Raw genomic sequence first — 19,612 nt, 5'->3', positions numbered from 1 at the left:
CTGTTCATCTGAGAACAGCGTCAGCTGAGTTTGTCAGTTGTGGCGTCTGGTGCAACCATTGAGCTTCTGTTTGTAACAGGTCCTCACTTATTGGATGACAAAGTCAACCTATTTTTCGTAATGCGCTCAGACACACAAACCATTTCATCTTACAGAAAAGAGAAAACACCCATCATCCTTAATGTAAATGTCAATATATGCATTGATTGACAGAGTAAATGTGCTCTACAATAGTTTCATTGCATTATTTCTCTAACAGTTGATTTAGCTCTCCAGCAGGTTACAGTTCGTCTGAGGACTGAGAATATGAAACAAGCAAACAAATTGCTTAAACAGGCCCCACTAGAATTACTCATCAAAAGAGACAAATTTGGATGCATATAGCACAGATTGGCAAATCAATGTGAAATCTCTCAATGCAATGATATATCCAAAATCATTCCTCAGATGTTCGATCAATATCTTTGTCTTTATAATCAGCTGGTATTCTCTTCCCTCAGGCAGTGGGATAAATTACAATGTGGTGTATGTTTTCTAGATTTAAATATAAAAAAATTGCTACCAGCTTATGGTTTCATTTCTATTTGGTTTTCTATTATATATTTTAATTGATTTATTTCTATTTAAATGTTATATTTATAGGGGTCGTTTGTTTGCCCTTATACATTTATTATATGGTTAAAAAATATTAAACTCACAATTTTGAAGCATAATTATTTAGGTTTGTTTTATTGCAACATCACAATTTTTAATCATATTGCTAGCTCTGTAAGATTATTGAAGTGTGTTTTACAAAAAAAAATATGGTCACTTTATTTTAAGGTTCAATTCTTGCTATTAACAAACCATTAACTACAACGTTTGCCTCAATAAACTGCTAATTTGCTGATATTTAATAGCTAAGGTAGTTGTTAAGATTAGGTATTGGGTAGGATTAGGGATGTAGAATATGGTCATGCAGTATATGTGCTTTATAAGTACTAATAAAACAGCCAATATGTTAGGCATGCTAATAAACAACGAGTTGTTACAGCAATAGTGAGAATTGGTCCCTATACTAAAGTGTTACCCGAAAGTACTATTCCAGTCGTCGTCTTCAAAATGTAATGTTTTACTCAATGTAATTATTTGTAAAAATTTACTGAATTTTTTTTAAATAGTCTCTTTACCAAATTTATTTTAGTTTTACTCATTAAAAATGGCAGTTTATTAAGAACATTTAATTGTTTTCTTTAAAGGAGACATGTTATGCCCCTTTTTACAATATGTAATATAAGTCTTTGGTGTCCCCAGAATGTGTCTGTGAAGTTTCAGCTCAAAATACTCCACAGATCATTTATTATATAATTTTGAAAATTCCTATTTTGAGTGGAAGCAGAAACATGCCGTTTTCCATGCCTGTCTCTTTGAATGCAAATGAGCTACTGCTCCATGCCCCCTTTCCCAGCTTTTCCTGCTTTTGAGCTGCGCCATTACAGCTCATACCTGCTAAAAACATCTGTTTTGGTTCTGATTATCATGTTTATCGCGCTGAAATCATGCGTTTTAAACCAAATTAGTTTAAACTTCAGTTTTCTGAGTGCACACGGACAGAAAGTGGCTGTCACAGCATGTGAGTACTAAACTAAGTTCTCATTCACACACAAGTTTACGTTAATAACACGAGTTACAAAAACAGTCGGTTATGTCTGTGAAGGTAAGTAGCTGGGAAATAAATCGCTTGTTTATTTTAGATCTGTGTGGCAGCAGCAATATACAGTAAATAAATCAATAAATCCACTGCTCTCTTGTCTCCTCTGAGGCTGGGACTCTAAATAGTGTTCTGTGCTCGTCTGTGCAGCCAAAGACAGAACAGTTAGGGTGTTTTGCTCAAACTTTCATCATGGCATTAGAGCTGGTACACCATTGTCGCTTGCGAAAACACAATGACGGCGCCATGGGTGTAAACTAAACTTACAGATTAAGGGGCGGTAATATTTTAATGAGATCCCTTTGCAACGTCACTAGGGGAGCGAAATCAGACGCACTCGTTTTTTCAGACGCTTGCAGAAAAAGGCTTACTAATACAAAGTTACTGGCCTGGGTTAATCTTTTTCACGTTTTCTTGGTTGGTAGATGCACCGGGGACCTGATTATAGCACTTAAAACCTGGAAAAATCAGATTTTCATGATATTGTCACCTTTAACATTTTGTTTTCCTAATTTAGCTATTACTGGTAATCATTTCATATAGGTTTTCCTGTTTACTCAATTTCACTCGTCACTTTACAGTACATCCTGTTTTGTAATATTCCTTGAACTAACCAAAGTTCATTAATGACGTCATTCTCCAGAAAGCAACATCGTTTTTGGTAGAGAAAACAACAGCATGAACAAGTATTAGTAATGATTTGTCACGCATTTGCATTAGAATGTGGAAGCTAAAAGAATGATGATGAATGTGAGGTCTTGTCTAATCTTTAAAACACTCAGTCACTCACTATCTGACATTGATAATCAATAGCAATCAATAACAAAGACAGATGGTTAAGGAAGCAGAGAGGAAGCAATGTCACTCAGCCTCTGAACACATTTCAGGTTTATTGAGATTTATTTGTAGCGCCGTGTTCTCGAGATACTGTGTTCATTCCACTCAAATAGCTCTTACATTGACATTTGTGAATGCCATCGAGATCAGATTTAAATAACAACGTCTGTCATTTTAACAGGATCAGATCTTCACTTCAATAAACCGGTTATGGAGTTGCACGCTGTTGCATCAGGGGCGATTGTGTGGCGTCCTCTTCCACATTAAACAGGTGTTGAAGCATCTGACCTCCCAGCTGCTGCCCTGACTCACTTTTGTTTTAGCTCTCAAAAGACCTTGTAAATCCTGCTTGTATTTGTGGGTCATCTGACTAGCTGTTTAATTGGACTAAGAATAGAAGGTTTAACCTTTTGAAGAATAAGAGCTTTTTTATTTTATACAGGATGTTATGCCATCAGTTTCTTTCTGAATGCATGTTCTGGTCAAAGTGGTGTTGGTTAAAGGGCTGATGTGTTCATCCAATATCGCTGTCATTGTCCCATTACACCCCCCATCAGTGGCACCAGAGAGCCTGTGTGCACACAGAGGGAAATGAGGAGGTGATGTCATCTATTATTCATTGTTGCTTATTCTTTTCTTCTTCTAGTGTGGCCTCTTTCTCTCAGACCAGTATTGTGTGGTTACCAGCGCTTGGCTCCAAATCCCAGTGTGATTTATGATCCAGCCTGTTCAACTGGAGTTCTGATTCACTGAAACTGAAATGGTTGGATGAATAAAACTTAGAACTTTATAAATCAAAACCTAGAACTTTAAATCTATCTTTAAATGTATGTTTAAAACACAGAAAAAGTGTCAAATGTTGTGTGGTCATGTAATTATTGATCAAAATTATACATTTAAAAATATTAATAAAAAAAGACACCAACTCATATTATTTGCTATTTTACTTTTTATTAATCTTTAGCTTTTTTCAGAATTGTAAAATTTTAATCCATATTGTTTTTCCATTGTAACATACGTCAGTGCAAATACACAAAAGTATTTTATTTTTAACACTGAAAGATGAAGGTCATTGAAAATCTGATCTAATTAGTACAGAAACAAGTAAAGCTTCATAGTAAATCTTTTAAGAATCCTTTCTGCCCGTGGCTGTCATGGAGTACAACACTTTCTTATCCCGAGACGACAGCTGGCACATTATGCCAGGCTGTTAACTCACATTACAGAGATCACATTGTACAATTACACACACTGCGCTGAGCAATCTTGTCTAGTTTAATTTCTGTGAATGTATGAAGGTGTTTTTGTTGCTGTCTTCCACCATGAATTTTCATTTTGGCTCAGTAATTCATCTATTTAAATGACATCACTACATTTTTATGTTTTTGGTTTAGTATTAAATGGTCTAAAACATCATCGGACAAAGCTGTTACTCATCGCCAGAGGACCAGGAATCCCCCTCATCAACAGAGTCATCAGATAGGACCATCTTGCCTTGTGTTGGCTGTTCATCTTTATGCCTCTCATCCTGGCCTTTGAGGAAGTCCATCTTTTCTTTAGGACTTCCATTTGCTGTTGACATTCTCTCCATATCTCTCCACTCATCTCCAAAGACCATAGCCTGGTTTAAGTCTTCAGTCTTGGCAGGGTCATAAGTAGCTGCCATCTCCGTTTTTCCCTCACTCCAGAAATCTTCCTTCATGCTTGTGCTGAAAAAGCTATGAATCTCACCTTTCTTTTCCTTTGAGTGAAATTCCTCCTCCTCTCCTGAATTGTTTCTCTCGAAATCCATCACAGTTAGCACTTTTTCTGAGAAGCTCTCCACTGTCCTTTCAAGATGTTCTTCACATTTTTCAAAGATGTTTTCCGCTAAACTTGGCATTTTATTTGGAATTTCTAAATTCTCAGTCTCATTTAATGGGAAAACGCCTGCGTTTTCATCCATACTTGATGTGTGTGTGATCTCAGCTGCGTCTGGAGCATTTGTGCTTTTGCCCCAGATGTTAGAATTCTCCCAGTCATCAATCTGAGGGGCTTTAGGTTCTTCAGTGTTCTTCTCCTTACTGAGCACTTCTTCAGGCAAATTGATGACGTCAGACACAGAATCAGCCTTGGTGACTCCATTAGTAAAGGTTAATGGCTGCTCATTAAGAGTAGCTGCTGCTAAAAGGCTTGTGTTCTGAAAGCACTGGCTAGCATTTGGAGACTCATCTTCTGAGCTATTGCCCTCTTCCTGGTCTGAGTTGGGAATGTCTGATGTCATGTTGTCTGGTTGACTGTTCATTTCACTCTCCAAAGAGTGACTGTCTGTGAGATCCATGTTGGTGTGCATGGAAACTTCCAGAAGATCTTCTGGTTCTTTGGTTGCAGCTGTATCTTGGAACATAGTCAGAGTTGATTGAGTTTCAAAGGAGCTTTTAAACTGCTGGGATGTTTCAGGGAATGAGATTGGATGGTCCATATCAACTTGTTCTTGACTTTCATATGAATGGACTGTTTCATCCTCAGGTTGTTCGGTGTGTATATGCTGGTTTTCAGTCAGTTGTGGTTGTTCGTTTTGCTCATAAACCTTGACATCATGACCTTCATCTTTCCTCATCTCAGTCATAACATCACTATTGTCTTCCAGGTCTCCCTTGAGCTCAATTCTTGCACTTTCTTTCTCCACCATGTCCAAACTTTCATGGACTTCAGAGCCATCTAGTGCTTCTTCTTTAGAAACAACATCTTCCGTCATCATCTCTCCAGTGACCTCCATGTCTGGATCTTCTGTGAGATCCTCCATGGTGTTGAAGCATTTGGAGGCACTCTCATTCCAGTGGCCTTCTTCCATTCTTTCTTTCTCATCCTCACTGTCACTGGTCTCACCGATGAGGTGCGAGGCTTGCACGTTCCTGTCTGTTTCCTCGTCACTCTTATAACAAATCAAGGGCCGAGTGTCTGCTAGCGTGTTCTCCTGACTGTAGCTGTCACACTCGCCAGGATCGGTTTTCCATGAGGCTGATATGTTTGGGGAATCATCGTCTTCACCTTGGTTCTCTTCTTCTTCCTCAGATTCCTCAGGTAAAGGATCTTCCTCATTTACTGTCTGATCTGAATGGGGTTCAGTTGGCGGTACAGTCTTCTCTAAACTCTCCTGATGATCTACACCTTCATCCTGCACAGAAATGTCACTCTTAATCACTTCTATCTCTTCTTCTTCTCTTTCAGTCACATTTTCATCTGTTTTATCCTTCATGTTAGCGTCAATGTTCCTTTCATCCTCTTCTTCCACCTCAGAGTCAGGGCTCAACACTGTTTTCTCATTATCGGGTTCAATTTCTTCCTGTCTGTCCCACTCATTGATTGAATCAATCGCTGCCTCAGTTTCACTGTCCATTTGCTCTGTTACCTCCTCACTAATATTGCTCACATTGTCCTGTTCATCTACCTTCATTAAATCTTCATGATAGCCAAAATCACCCACCAAATCTAAAGTTCCTTGCTCGAGGAACGATGAACCCAGTATGCTGGTGTTCGCACTGATATGGCTAGATTTTAATGTATCATTATCATTATCTGCATCTCCATATGCATCTGTGTGGCTTTCACTGATGTTCTCTGATCTTACATCCATCTCAGAGGCATCATCTTTTTCGTCCTCTGCTACGGTTTTATTTTCTTCCCAAGCAACCTCAGGTGCGTGTGAGATCCGAGCCATTTCAACAGACACTTCAGTGTCCTCGTCCTTCCCTTCTTCTGAAACCCCTGCAGGATCTGTGAATGGATCAGCCCAGCTTTCTGTCTCTGGAGTTTGGGACAAGTTACTTGGTTGGTCAGCTGACACACTTATCAATGCCGATGCAGCAGTTTCAGATTCAACCATCTGATCTTTCTGGAACTGTTTTGATTCGTCGTCCTCTTGAATCTCAATATCTTCTGGTTTGAGCAGTGGTTTTGGTTCTACAGCTGTTTTGGGGAGAGTTGTTGCAAGGGCCAGGTCTTCACGGGCTTTCTCTTGCTGCAAATGATCCACAGACTTCTCAGCAGCTTTCTCAGTCTCCTCTGAGATATGAACCTCTGTCTTTTCTGTCACCGAGGCTCTGGTTGGTGTTCTTTGTGGAGTCCCTCGAGTCGGGGTCCATGATGGAGTCACACTAGTCAGCAGAGTGCGAGAGGAGGTGATTGATCTGTGACTTGTAGACACAGTATTGCTGACATGGCAGGAAGCAGCAGTGGTCTGTGAGGCTGGGTGGGTCCCAGTGGGCTTTGAGAGCACATCTGTAACAAGAAACAGGAAGATGGTGAGGCAGGCTTTGTCACACAGACAGGGACCTATTTGATCAAATCTACCTTTGGCAGATCATCAGATCTATTTTCTGAATCCCAAATACGCTTAGTGTTTTAAATAATGACATTGCATCTTTTCTAGGTTTTACCCAGTTTTATGGGTATCTAAAAGAGAGGGTGAAAATATGTAGAGATGGGATCATAACAAATTCAGTTTGTCTCATAATTTGTTGTATGATGCATGTGTTTGAACCGACTCTTTAGAGTCATTGTTTCAGAATTTCTGACTACACTGATTGCGCTGTAAGCTTTTAATACACTTAAAAAAACTGTTCTTAATGCATCAAAATATCAAAATATGGCTGATGTCCCATGCCCTGATAACTATGATGCTATTGGAAAAAATGTGGTTGATGGATAAAGCCCCAGGCTAAAGAGATAGATGGAGATAGTATGAAACAGACAGACATAGACCCCTGATCTGCCTCCCAGGGGAGTTACCAGAATACACACTATAGTTGTGAACTGTGAGTGAGCCGTAATGGAGATATATTGATCTTCATTATGCTTTTCCAGGACTGCATTACTGGAAAGTGAAGCCATCTGCTACAGTGACCTATGGGACTAGCACAGGAAGCTAGTTTTACAGGCTTAGACAGATACCTCACCATGCAATAAGCACACAATGTCACAAAGTACTAATCATTTAACCAGCCTGGAGCACAGCAGTATTTAGGGAAAGGAGATCTGTTCAGATTAAAAATCTGTATAGGCTGAACTATGTTCTCTGTATTCAGTAGAGCCATTATTAGTTTTTATATTCATTAATAAAAACTTTTTTCACTTTCCTATTGCCTAAATAGCCATCACGCTTTAGTAAAAACAATAATAAAAATAATAAAATAAATGGAAAAATAAATAAAAAGAATGTTACCTAAAAAGAAAGCAGAGCTGGTCTTTTTTGTTGTTGGTCTGTCAATACTCAGGCCCTCGCTGTCCAGCAAAGCTCTGGAAAGAAGCAACAGAACATCTGTCAGCATCACAGCAATTTCTTTAATGTGAGGGGTGGGTTAAATGAGATGGAGTCAGGTTCTTGAGCTGCAGTCTTGTGCTTAGTTCTGTTGTTATGCAAATAGTATGTCAGATTTGTCATTGTCAGCCCATCTGCAGGATTTGGTCTGGCATCAATTCCTTTACCTCCTGCATGCAGCACTGAACAATTGCAAGGGTTGGAATTTACAAACGTACGCACACACTTCATGTAACAGGTATCCTGCCAAATGCATGTATTGTAATTTACAAAAAACATCACACAATCGATTTTTTAAAAACAACGTGGATCTTTCTTTTTTTTATTACATAAAAATGTATTTAAAAACTCGAAAATACTTGAAAGAGACATGCACATCATATTGTAACAATATGCAATAAAAAATTATGTACACATTTATAATAACTTCACATTTTAAAACCCCCAACCCCATTCTTCTTAAGTACCTGTGCATCTAATGCAATGCAACTTCATGATATGGAGGACCATGAAATGTACAACAGCTAAAATGCTTGGTCAAAATTTATTTCACTCTGCACTCGACAGAACTTAATTTGAATGAATAACACCCCCCACCCCACCCCCTTTTCACTGCCCCTCCTCCAAGCAGATGGATCAGGGTCAGTGCCGGGTGGAAAATGGAGAGGGTCCATTCTAAATGACTGATCTAAAGTTACCCCTCTCAGGGTGCCTGAGATGCTTTTTAGAGCCACTGATGCATGATCCTATTAGTTGGGCCTCCATAAACTACAAATCCCACAGTGCAGGGGAATCCCATTAGAAATTAAATGGAGAGAGCTACATGCATATTTTACTTCATGTAAAGATGGTTCTGAAGATTATAATAAGCAGAGGTTGTATTTTGCTGATGTTGATGATGATATTGAAGACAGGTACCTGTATGTGGCCACCTCCAGTCCAAGAGACATCTTGACCTGCAGCAAGTTTTGTCTGTCCCCCATAAGGCTGTCTATCTGCTGCCCCAGGCTGTCTTTCTCCAACTCCAGAGCATCTACTTGGGCCTGTTCAAAGATATGAGACAAGTTTTCTTCAGAAATATATATTAAAGTGAAGAGAATGTGGAACATCGCAATAAAAATTTAACAAAATTAAAAGAACCCAGTTAAATACATGTGTCCTGTTACCAAACCTGTATGACCTTCTGTCTTCTGTGGAACACGAAAGAAGATATTTTGAAAAATGTCACTGTACTTTTTATCCCTGAAATAAGAGCAGGGTCCAGTGTTGTTTTGGACCCCAATGATTTCCATCGTATGGACAAAAACAGATGAAACATTCCTAAAAATATCCTACAGGTTAGAGCGAGTAAATGAAGACAGAATCTGAACTGGTTGAACTACAAAGTCCATAAGTTTAAATTCTTACCTGAAAATGTTGAAGCTCCTGTTTATGCTCTTCTTTCTGCTGAACTAAATTTTTCTCCAACATCTGCCTCTTAGTCTTAGTGCTCTCCCGCTCCTTTGCCAGATGCTGAACTTGATGCTGGTTTTCTCTCTTTTCTTGATGAATCTTTGCCATGCTAGCTTTGGCCTGGTCCAGACTTTCCTCAAGACCTCCAACCATTCTCTGATAGTTGTTGGTTGCCTCCTGCCAGGCTTGAGTTGCTCTGTGGCTGTACTCTTGTCCCAGGTCTGGGATGCTGGCAGTTTGAGTGGGCTGTGGGGCCATCAAGACTTGTTTTGTCTGTTTCAGAGAGGCCTGCATGGTTTCCATGTTCTCCTGGTGGACTTGCATCTGTAGCAAGAGGTCTTTCTCAAGTTGGCCAACCTTCCCTCTAAGCCAAATCTGAGCTCTACACTCCTCTTCCAGCTCCTTCCTGCTCTCCATGAGTTTTCTCTGTGCCTCAGCCTGAGCATTCTTCGCCTTCTGTCTTTGAATACTCATCACCTCTATATCCTCCATCATGTTCTCCACTTCCAGTTCCACATGGTCTTTCTTCCTCCAGGCCTCATCCAACATCCTCCTGGCCTGGCTGAGAGCCTCCTCTTGAGCTTTGCGCTGGCCTGGTGGTTCCCTGCTGCTCTTGAGAGTGTGGATCTCCTCTCGCAGTAGCTTGTTTTCCTCCTCCAGAAGCTTCACACGGCCTAAGTACGATTCGAGACGCTGGTTCAGCTCCAGCATCTGGTACTTTTCCTCCTGAAACTGGGTGAAGGGCAGTCGGGCACCCAAAAGCTCCATCTTAGAGTGGTGGAAAGTGTTAAGTCTCACTAGAACTGTGCACAGAGGCTGTGAAGGGCTGGAGGTCTTTGTGGCTGCTAAGTGATTATAATGACAGACTTGAGGGTGAGGTCTGGAGTCTGGACCACAGTCCCAGTGCACAGCGGCTGAATGGACAGGGGAGAGAAAGACCCTCCTTTTCATAGACAATGAGAAGGGGGAGGGCGGAGGAGTTAAGGAGGAGGGGTGGATGGACAGAATGCAAGAGTGATGTAATTTGGGCAGTTAACTCTACCACTGCTGGATTACTTCCAGACCTGTAATACTTTCTTTCTCCTGTGGAGATATTAGGCAGAATGTCATCCTCAGTCACCATTTCAGTGCATCTTTTTTTCTAAACAGTAAAAAGAGTGATGACTGAGACTGTCTGTTTGGAACAGAATGAGGGTAAATAATGACTGAAGTTTCATTTTTGGCTGAACAATCATTGTAATTCTTGATGTTTGCTACATTTTGTCACATTAATTTACTGCTCCATCTTGTGGCAAGATGGTGACAATACATCAGACAAAATAGTTATCTGATAACCAGGATAGATGGCAGGATGAAAATTATCTATAGTGAGGAGGTAACTACTCTTATAATTGTATAGAGGACTACTGTCGTTATTTATGACTTTATTAAACATTTAAATTTTATCACAGAAAATGTTTTGTTTAATGCACTGTAAATTACCTACAATTAAAGTCAACTAACATCTGACAACTTAACTACTTTTGTTCATCTACAGAGTGACAGGCAGTCTAATGAATAAAAAAAAATAAAAAATATGAAGGCAACTAAATTATTTAGCATTAAGTGCATTCGTGCACCTTTAAGTTTAATTTTCAAAGCCTCTACATCAGGGGTGCCCAACCCTGGTCCTGGAGATCTACCTTCCTGCAGAGTTCAGTTCCAACCCTGATCAAACACACCTGTCTGTAATTATCAAGTGCTCCTTCAGACCCTAATTAGTTGGTTCAGGTGTGTTTGATCAGGGTTGGAGCTAAACTCTGCAGGAAGGTAGATCTCCAGGACCGGGGTTGGGCACCCCTGATCTACATGATATGGTGTTATCTTTCATTTTACAATTCTTTAAAATTATGAATTATTCAGTTATAAAGAGAACCAACATCCAACCTAAATGCAGTCTTTTTAATTGTAACTGAATACCATTCAAATTCCCAGTGAGTTAGTTGACATTACAGGACAATACTTCAAACTGATAACTCAAAACACAGAACATATAAGAGTTTATGCCATTGGACAGGGAAGGCACAATTCTTTCAATAATTGACCATTTTATATTTATTATTATTAAGCTTCTCTAAATGTAAAATGTTCTGTAGAATTAACAGTACATGACCCTTTAGACACCTCCTTGTGTATGAATATGATGAATGAAGTATTAGTGTTGTAAATGAGGCAGCATGTTCCGCTTCAAATTCTGTTATTACCAAATTCTGAATGGCACAAATGTCTCTGCGCAGTCTGACTGACTGCATTTAATCATACTGCTGTTTTCTGTCTTCTCAACAGCATTTGTGGATTGTGAAGGTGAGCAGGTATGGAAGATGAGTTGTGCTATTCAACAGTTATCTTCAAGCCATTTGACAATGACAAATCTACAGGTACAGGTATGTTTCTTCTTTTCTTTCATTCTTTCTTTCTTTTTGGTGATGGCAAAGAAACAAGATTTAACCATTATGTTACCACAACAATTGCTCTGTTTGCTTGGAATCCTTTAAAAAAAAGTGTACCAGTCAGAGGAGTCTGTATTGTATGCTGAGGTGAAAAGAAAGCAATCAACTTCACACAGGGTTTCTACAGACATGAACAAGTTAAATTTAAGATTTTTTAAGACCTTTTTAATACCACCTTATATGAAATGTAAGACCTAAACCTGTAATGGAAATACACATTTTATTACATACATATATGTAATATTTAATGTGTTTAAATGAAAAAGAAAACAAAATATGTTTGCTGTAATAAATTATATTTATTACTACGATATACAGTGAACTTTTAATGTCAGCAGACAATATTCCATACAAAATATCCCCGCAAAATAACTGCATCACTGAGATTTTTGGTGGAGTAAACAATTTATTCTGAAGCAATATTTTCATCAGTGTTCTATCAGCTTTTACATACTTAAATCTGCATATTTTTATTTACCTTTACAAAGGCCTATTTTAAACCAAATTATTACAATTTATCAATAAATTCAATATACACTATAGGGTTGCTACCAGTCAGATTAAATGATTTACACTGAAAATAACAATAATTACAACTGCGATAAATAATGTTATGAGATTAATGTTTTGAATGCATTTATGAATAGACAAATGAGAAATGATGAGGGGGGAAATGCATACTTTTCAACAAACTTCTCAACTGAACTATCAGTAAGTGACGGCAAGTCACTTAATGAGTGAGTCATTGAGTCATTCATTTAACTGATTGAGTGTGTTATTATGCTGCTATCTTAAGGACATTCGTGGACAGCTGACTCAAGTTTTTCAAATTCTCCATATTCTGTGTGGTGGTCAGATAGAAATTTATCTTTTCCAATAAGTTTAAATTGATTTTTACCTTTTATGGGAATTTTACCTTCATAAAGTCATTTTTTTCTATAAGTGTGCATTATCTTTTGAGTCAAATTCTTACATTTAATCAGTGAATAATAACAAAAAGACATTTGGGCTGTTACCAAGCAAATGAAATCAGTATCAACAAAATTCATCTTTGCAATCCAGACATAAGCTGCACCTGAAGTGGCATTTAGAAGTATTTACGCACTGTTTAATGCAGAACATGAATGCATTTAACCTGCAGTTACATGCATAAATAATTTGATATATTAAACATAAAAAAATGAATACTGATATTTGAAATGATTTAAAAAATGAAACGATACTTTAAATGTGAAATTAAAACCGCAGTAGGTGGCAGCAAGTCACTGTTAATAAGTGAGTCAATGCGACTGAACCGAATCACTTAAACTGTTGATTCATTCAGGAACAAAACGCTGTCATGTTGCTCAAAGACGCAAAACTGCGTTTGGAATAATTTTTTTTTTGAACTGTTGTAAAAAAAATCAATATTACATTTGTATATGGTAATTTTTGGAGAAAAAAAGGCACTCCTCCTGTGTGAACTTGATTAACTATAAGAAGTGGTATAAATATACACATTTTCTGCCCCCATATCTTGATTTTGTGATCATTCTGAATGTATTTTAAGACTGAATCATGAAGTGAAAGAGCGCACTAGACTTCACGTAGTGCCTGCACTCTGTAGGTGTTTTGAATGTTTTTTTTATCATAAGAATATAGAGCAAAATAGCTCACTTGTCAGGGTATCACTTAACTATATCATGTTATGAATAAATGAAACATTCAACATTTTTACCTCAGTGTGTTTCTTCTGAGTTTATGTGTGCTGTCACGCTCATTTGTTCTGAAGACTCTCACAAAGAGACAAACGGAGTGAGCCTCAGCGCGAGCTTGTATGCTGTATTCTGCTAACTTACTGCAATTCTCTCTGATGACGCAGTAACTTACCACGGGAAGAAAACATCTTCGGTCTGTCCAATGATTGTAAAGTTATTAGGTCCGTCAGACTTAAGATATTTTAGCGGTAATGTGACCAAAAATATTTAAGAATTTAAGACATTTTAAGACTTTTTAAGGCCTTATATTAGGAAAACGTTATTTAAGACTTTTTAAGGACCCGCGGACACCCTGTTCACAGACACCTCCTGAGAACACAGGTATTTATATATATAAAATATATGTATATTAGTATATTTAAAGGGGTGCTATTATGCTTTTTCACTTTAGTTAGTTTGTAATGTTGCTGTTTGAGCATAAAAAAGATCTGCAAAGTTACAAAGCTCAAAGTCCACTTCAAAAGGAGATATTTTATTTAACAGAAATCACTTTTCAAAAACTACAACGAACAACTCGTTTGGACTACAACGCATATTTTCCGGGATTTGTGATATCACAAATATCGACGAATGGGACGAGACCTGGTACAGTAAATTATCATAACTAGAGCACTAGAGAAGGCAACGACTGTTATCATTATGTCGGAGACAAGCTAGCTTTCCCAAGGCAGACAAACTTAGAGTGGTTACAATCATCCAGGTTTAAATGTGCTCAAATTGATGTGTGAAAAATAATGTTTTTCTCGAGCAACCTAGTATGAGAGCCTGTTCTAGTACACCCCCAAAACAAAATCAAGACTTAAAAGAGCATAATAGGACCCCTTTAAACTAATTATGCATAATTTATATTAATATAATTAATATAAATAAATAAATATGTAATTTATATAAACTCCGATATTGTTACAAACATTGTTAATGTAAAATAGTTCATATTTATTTAATTTCTTTAAACAAAAATATTTACTTTTTAATTTGTGGGATTTTTCAAACAAATCTGACTGACAGATTATTTCACTTCCTTCAAATTCAAAATAACAGTTATACACTATTTCCCCCCTCTTTCCTGTGCAGCTGCAGTGTTCATTAAAAATATATATATTTTTGCCAGCACATGATACTCTGACTGAAAGTACAGAGTATTATACCTGTCATATAATCTTAAAAAATAACATTTTTAACTATCAAATTAGTCTTAATTTGTCAAATGTGGCCATGTACTATCATATGCTTGCACCATTGGACTGAAACTAGTCTCATTCTCATTCAGAAAAAGAAGCCGCCATCCAGATCTCTACAGCTTTTAGATGAGCTACAGTGTTTCTGGGGCTGCTCTGCTTCCTGCGTTAACAGCTGTCAGCGCTTTCAGTAAGAATAAGCACTGTCTCGTTCATTTAAACAATACTAAAATACCATTCAGTCCTACATTTGGATGTCCACGTTTAGTTGTGTTCCAACCCTGTGCAAGGAGACTCGTGATTAACTGGTTTATATTCAGTCAGAACTATCTGAAAAAAAGAAGTGGTTGAGTAACACAAGTGTTACAAATGTGTCAAGAAAAGTGAGACTATGTGTGACAACACTGGACACTTTCTCGTGTCCTGTTGTCATAAGTCTTCTCGCTTTCTTACAAGTTTATATGGGCAATACAGGCCAATGGAGCAATTTATGACTAAATATGGACTATTCCCATTTACTAAACTCATAACTTACTACTAAAATATCGCAGAGCTTTATATTGCATTTGAAAAATAGTCTACAAGTAGATTTAACTACAATTAGCTCTTTTTGTTTCTCTGCCTTGCAGACTACATTCAAATGTCTAACTACAACAATACTGTGGTAAGACCAAAGCCTGAAACAACATTTAGCACTTACAGGGATAGTTCACCCAAAAATTTAAATTCTGATGAATTCTGATCAAAATCATGGGTACTGGATTGGACTCTGAAAAGTCAGAAACTGCTTGGGTCTGGACCACTGGCACCAAACTAGAGGGAGGGTAAGTCTAAAAATATTTCAGAATTTATATAAAAGTATAAATATTAGTTTCCTTTTTAATTGAAAACAACTTTCCTTTTGATAAACCATGAAAAAAAAATCTATCAATAAAAAATACAATAATAAACCAGTTACAATTTAAAAACAATTATCTGATGCTTTCCATATTTTTCTTTCAGATTTTGGATCAGTGGACCCTCAGAAGGATACATGGACTGTGTTCTGTCAATGACCAGCAAAAACCCACTGAAAAGCTGGATATCAACAAGATGTCACATGTACAATAGATGGATCTGCGACACGGATGTTTTAACATGGCCTAACTTCAAACCCAAATGACCCCTCAACATGAGCAGAAGACAAAACAACAACCATCTCAAGAATAACTATTTTCCAATTCATTTGAAGTTTGATTTGTTAGCAATGTTTCAAGTTCCACACAACTCACTTCAAGCGGTTCACAGTTCATCACACTTTTGTCATTGTGGATATGCCATTTAATATGCATAACACAAATGTCTCACAAATCAGTCCATTAAAAACATTTCATGTCACCCGTGGGTCTCAAGCTTTAAAAATCACCCATGACTTGTAAGAATGAATACGAGTGCTGCACAACAAACATGTGATCTGAACAGCTAATAGTCTTGATACTGGAGAACTGATCCTTGCATTTCATCAGCAGCCCAGATTCTGATCAGCTTGTGTTTGTAGTGAGTTCTGCAGCATGCGAGTTCACTATTTGCTCTTTTTTTTCTTTTTCTTTGGCACAGACTCCTCAAACTGCACATTTTCTACCACCTCCTGCTCCTTTTTGCTATGCTTCTTTTTTTTGTTTTTCTTCCTGTCGTTCTCCTGTCCTTCTGTTTGTGTGTCCATTATCTGTGCTTTGTTGCTAGTGTCCTCTGTTACTGTCATCGCAGTAGTTGAGTTATCCACAACTTCGTAGTGCTCCATAGAGGATTTCTTTTTCTTTTTCTTTTTGGAGGCACCGTCAGAGGCTTGTTGATGCTCAATACTGCCCTCCTGTGGCTGTTTGTTCTGTGTGTTCGTGGAATCCTCACTGATCTCATCTGTGTTGGCCGTCTCATCATCCACCTTGGATTGTTTTTTCTTTTTCTTCTTTTTGTGCACGCTGTCATCCATTGGCAGGTGTGTGTCTCGCTCCTCTGATGTGTGTGTGAATGCCTCGTTCACGTCTATGCTGCAGTCTCCATTGGCACAATCCTCAGGTGCTTCTTTTTCTTTGCGATTTCTCTTTTTCTTCTTCTTTGGCTCTGTATCTGCAATCATATCGTTGTTCACGGAAGCACCATTAAAGCCTTTCCTCTTTTTGGGCTTGCAGTTCTCAGTATTATTACTTGGAAGGATGTGTGTTGTCATTTTATCTTCATGGATGTTATTCTCTGATGGCTCCTTCTGTCTTTTTGATTTCTTGCGTTTTGTTTTCTCGTTCATATCTGGACATCCCTCAGGATTTAGACAGTCTGTGCTGCTTGTGGATGTTTTAGCAGTGTGGTTCTTCTTACCATACTTGTTCATGAACTCTTGCTCCTGCTGCTCAAGCCGGGCCAGTTTGGCGCTCATAGTGAGTCCATGTCTGGCTCCTCTATTCACACAACAAACAAACAAACATGTATGTATATAAGTAACCAACAAAACTGGCATGCATATACTTTTTATAAAATTAGAAATGTTGCCTTGGAAATACTTTAAATACTAAAATTAAAAAAAAAAAAAAAAAATTATTAAGTGCAAATTTAAGTTATTTACAATACAACTTATACTAAAATAACACCGCTTTGATAATATTACGCTATCTATGATTCATGTCCTGCTCAAATGTGATGATGGAAATGGGTAAATGCTAGATGTTCTAGTATTACAATTTAAACCAGTTTGACTAACATGAATTGATGAAAGGATAACACAGATTGGGATGCATCACAGCGCAAACCTGAAGAGATCAGAGCTTACTTGTGTGCTGTTCGTCCTCCGCAAGCTTCAAGCAGATCTGCATCTGATAGTCTTAAAAGAGACAGACAGAAATACAGAGTTGAACTGGCCTGAAAGAATAACTGATCTTCAAATCTAACACATTTAAAAATAATCTTTATTGCTTCTGCATGCCACACTAAGGAACATTTGATAGTGCATGTTTAGTGCAGAATATTCTACAATGATAGTACATAACAATAAATGTACTAATATTTGATAAAAACTATAAGGTTTTTAAAGGAATGTGTCAGAATTTTGTAATATTGGCAGCTCATACTTGGTCGTGCTGGAAAGATCCAGTTTCTGGTCCTCATCTTCAGAACTGCTGCTGCTGTCATCTGAATCAGAGGTTTTTTCTGGCTTCTCACCTGACAGCAGCGTAGCTGACTAAGAACGAAGAAAGACGACATTACAACGGCACAATCCAAATACTAAATCACAGCTGTTTTTTTTGTTGGTTTTTTTCCATTTATTATTTGTACCTTGACAAAGCGTCCATAGAGCATGGACTTGGCTTGCTGAGCCTTGCGTGGCTTCTTGTTGGAGATCAATCCATCATTGCCGTCATCTGACTTCTTCACCACCACACCATTCTAAACCACAATGACAACACCAGATGAGCCAAAAACACAAACACGCCCTCATTCACACAAAACACAGTTTGCTATAATTTGCTTCAATTAATTAATTATTTTACAACAACTTAAATTTTTTTTTTTATTTACTTGAGGAGTCAAGATTGTCTTCAAATCACAAACTATGAAAAAACTCTTATTTTCTGCATTTCACCCCTGCAATCTAGCTTTCCAATGCATTTGTGAATATTGCTGGCTTTGTAACAAATTGCTCTTTGTTTGTAAGTGACTTTGGATAAGTGTCTGCTAATTTAATAAATGTCAATAAAATAAATGTTACACATAAAACTGAACTGTGATAAATATAGTTGCAAAATGTGATTCGTAATGTTTAACTAAAAATAACAGCTACAGTAAAGAGATGATGTCGAGGTAAAAATGTATTTAAATCCTCTTCATATTACTTACCTGCCCTGATTCCACAACCAGACCTGACGAGGCTTTGTTAAAAACATGGTCCCACCAGTGGAAACTGAACTGCTCACCTTCCTTATGGCCCATCTGAATACAAACAGTACATAATAAATACAAATATAATGTGCATAAAGGCTATAACAGCTGGTAACTTAACATTTTAAAAGCTATATATGTAAAAACTATTGACCTGTAGAGAGAGATGCTACCCTTTTTACCTAAACTGTTTTTGACAGCATTTCTAATACATACTGTTTTTTTTGTTGATCTGGCATTAGGAAACTGACATGGGTTAGGATGGTGAACCAGTTAGAGCACCATAACGGTCCATTATACATAATAAATGTTTATAAACGAACATAATTTCCATGTTGTCAACTGAACACATGCTGTATTCAATGCAATGATCTAAAAACAAAAATATATTCTCTACTCACCCCTCCTTTATCACATTTAATTTTGACTTTAATAGCTTCTGAAATGCCATTCTCATATCTTCCCAGACCTTTACCTACAACACAAGTCTAAATATTAGCATCAACAAACAGACCTGGCATGTGTCAGTCGATTTACACGGATATGCCAAAGATTATGCAGGAGAATTGTTTATATCTATATGAAAGTTAAGAAACGGAGTTACACAGTAACATAAACAGGGTGTGTGATGTAGAAAACCGCCTGCGCGTGGCCTAAAGTCTGTTCTGATTTGACCTTTTTCCCATCCGTGTCGCAGAAGCTGCTCCTCTGCGAATTTTAGTCCTGTATTCTTTTCTTGAACCATTTCTGCCATTTCCAGAATAACTTCTCAGAATCTGCACATGTGAAGCAGTCAGTAAAACACGCATCGGGCAACTTCACATAGCTGTTTTAAAAATGCGTTAATACAAAGTAATACCGTACCGAAATAAAAGAATCCCTACCACGCGTTCAGCAAGAGAGTAGACACCGGCAAGATAGGAAACTATGGAAGGCGAACGGGGTCAGCGGCAGCGCTCTTAACGAAACGCGTTTTCATATTTCTCTCTCACACACACACACAT

The 19,612-nt window shown here is 37.8% G+C and overlaps 2 protein-coding genes and 1 long non-coding RNA gene across 4 annotated transcripts; 1 reads left to right on the top strand and 2 right to left on the bottom strand.

The window, feature by feature from the left end:
- Positions 1 to 3,552: 3,552 nt before the first annotated feature.
- Positions 3,553 to 10,187, bottom strand: LOC107549237 (nestin-like). The gene is made up of 4 exons (XM_016230243.1): positions 9,234 to 10,187; positions 8,745 to 8,869; positions 7,731 to 7,804; positions 3,553 to 6,787 (listed from the first exon to the last, which is right to left on the bottom strand). Exons 1-4 carry the CDS (start codon positions 10,044 to 10,046, stop codon positions 3,957 to 3,959), a joined length of 3,843 nt encoding a protein of 1,280 aa, XP_016085729.1. The 5' UTR covers positions 10,047 to 10,187; the 3' UTR covers positions 3,553 to 3,956.
- A 1,424-nt stretch (positions 10,188 to 11,611) lies between these two features.
- On the top strand, positions 11,612 to 15,815 carry LOC107549239 (uncharacterized). Its single transcript, XR_001604539.1, has 4 exons — positions 11,612 to 11,701; positions 14,795 to 14,892; positions 15,332 to 15,526; positions 15,705 to 15,815. It is a non-coding gene; the product is annotated as an uncharacterized lncRNA (long non-coding RNA).
- Positions 15,816 to 15,899: 84 nt separating this feature from the next.
- Positions 15,900 to 19,563, bottom strand: LOC107549238 (G patch domain-containing protein 4-like). Of its 2 annotated transcripts, none has more exons than XM_016230245.1 (8): positions 19,473 to 19,563; positions 19,284 to 19,384; positions 19,010 to 19,083; positions 18,567 to 18,659; positions 18,006 to 18,116; positions 17,801 to 17,910; positions 17,503 to 17,553; positions 15,900 to 17,134 (listed from the first exon to the last, which is right to left on the bottom strand). In XM_016230245.1, the coding sequence occupies exons 2-8, from the start codon at positions 19,360 to 19,362 to the stop codon at positions 16,264 to 16,266; spliced, it is 1,389 nt and encodes a 462-aa protein (XP_016085731.1). In that variant the 5' UTR covers positions 19,363 to 19,384; positions 19,473 to 19,563; the 3' UTR covers positions 15,900 to 16,263. The 2 variants fall into 2 exon arrangements, with proteins under 2 accessions (XP_016085731.1, XP_016085730.1); XM_016230244.1 differs by having other exon boundaries at positions 19,493 to 19,560.
- Positions 19,564 to 19,612: the final 49 nt, after the last annotated feature.

Source organism: Sinocyclocheilus grahami, unplaced genomic scaffold (genome assembly GCF_001515645.1).
Source record: "Sinocyclocheilus grahami isolate Dianchi unplaced genomic scaffold, SAMN03320097.WGS_v1.1 scaffold366.1, whole genome shotgun sequence".
In the NCBI taxonomy this organism is placed as follows: Eukaryota; Metazoa; Chordata; class Actinopteri; order Cypriniformes; family Cyprinidae; genus Sinocyclocheilus; species Sinocyclocheilus grahami.
The sequence above is the reverse complement of the archived record's forward strand: the minus strand, read 5'-3'. Positions and strand labels throughout refer to the sequence as shown.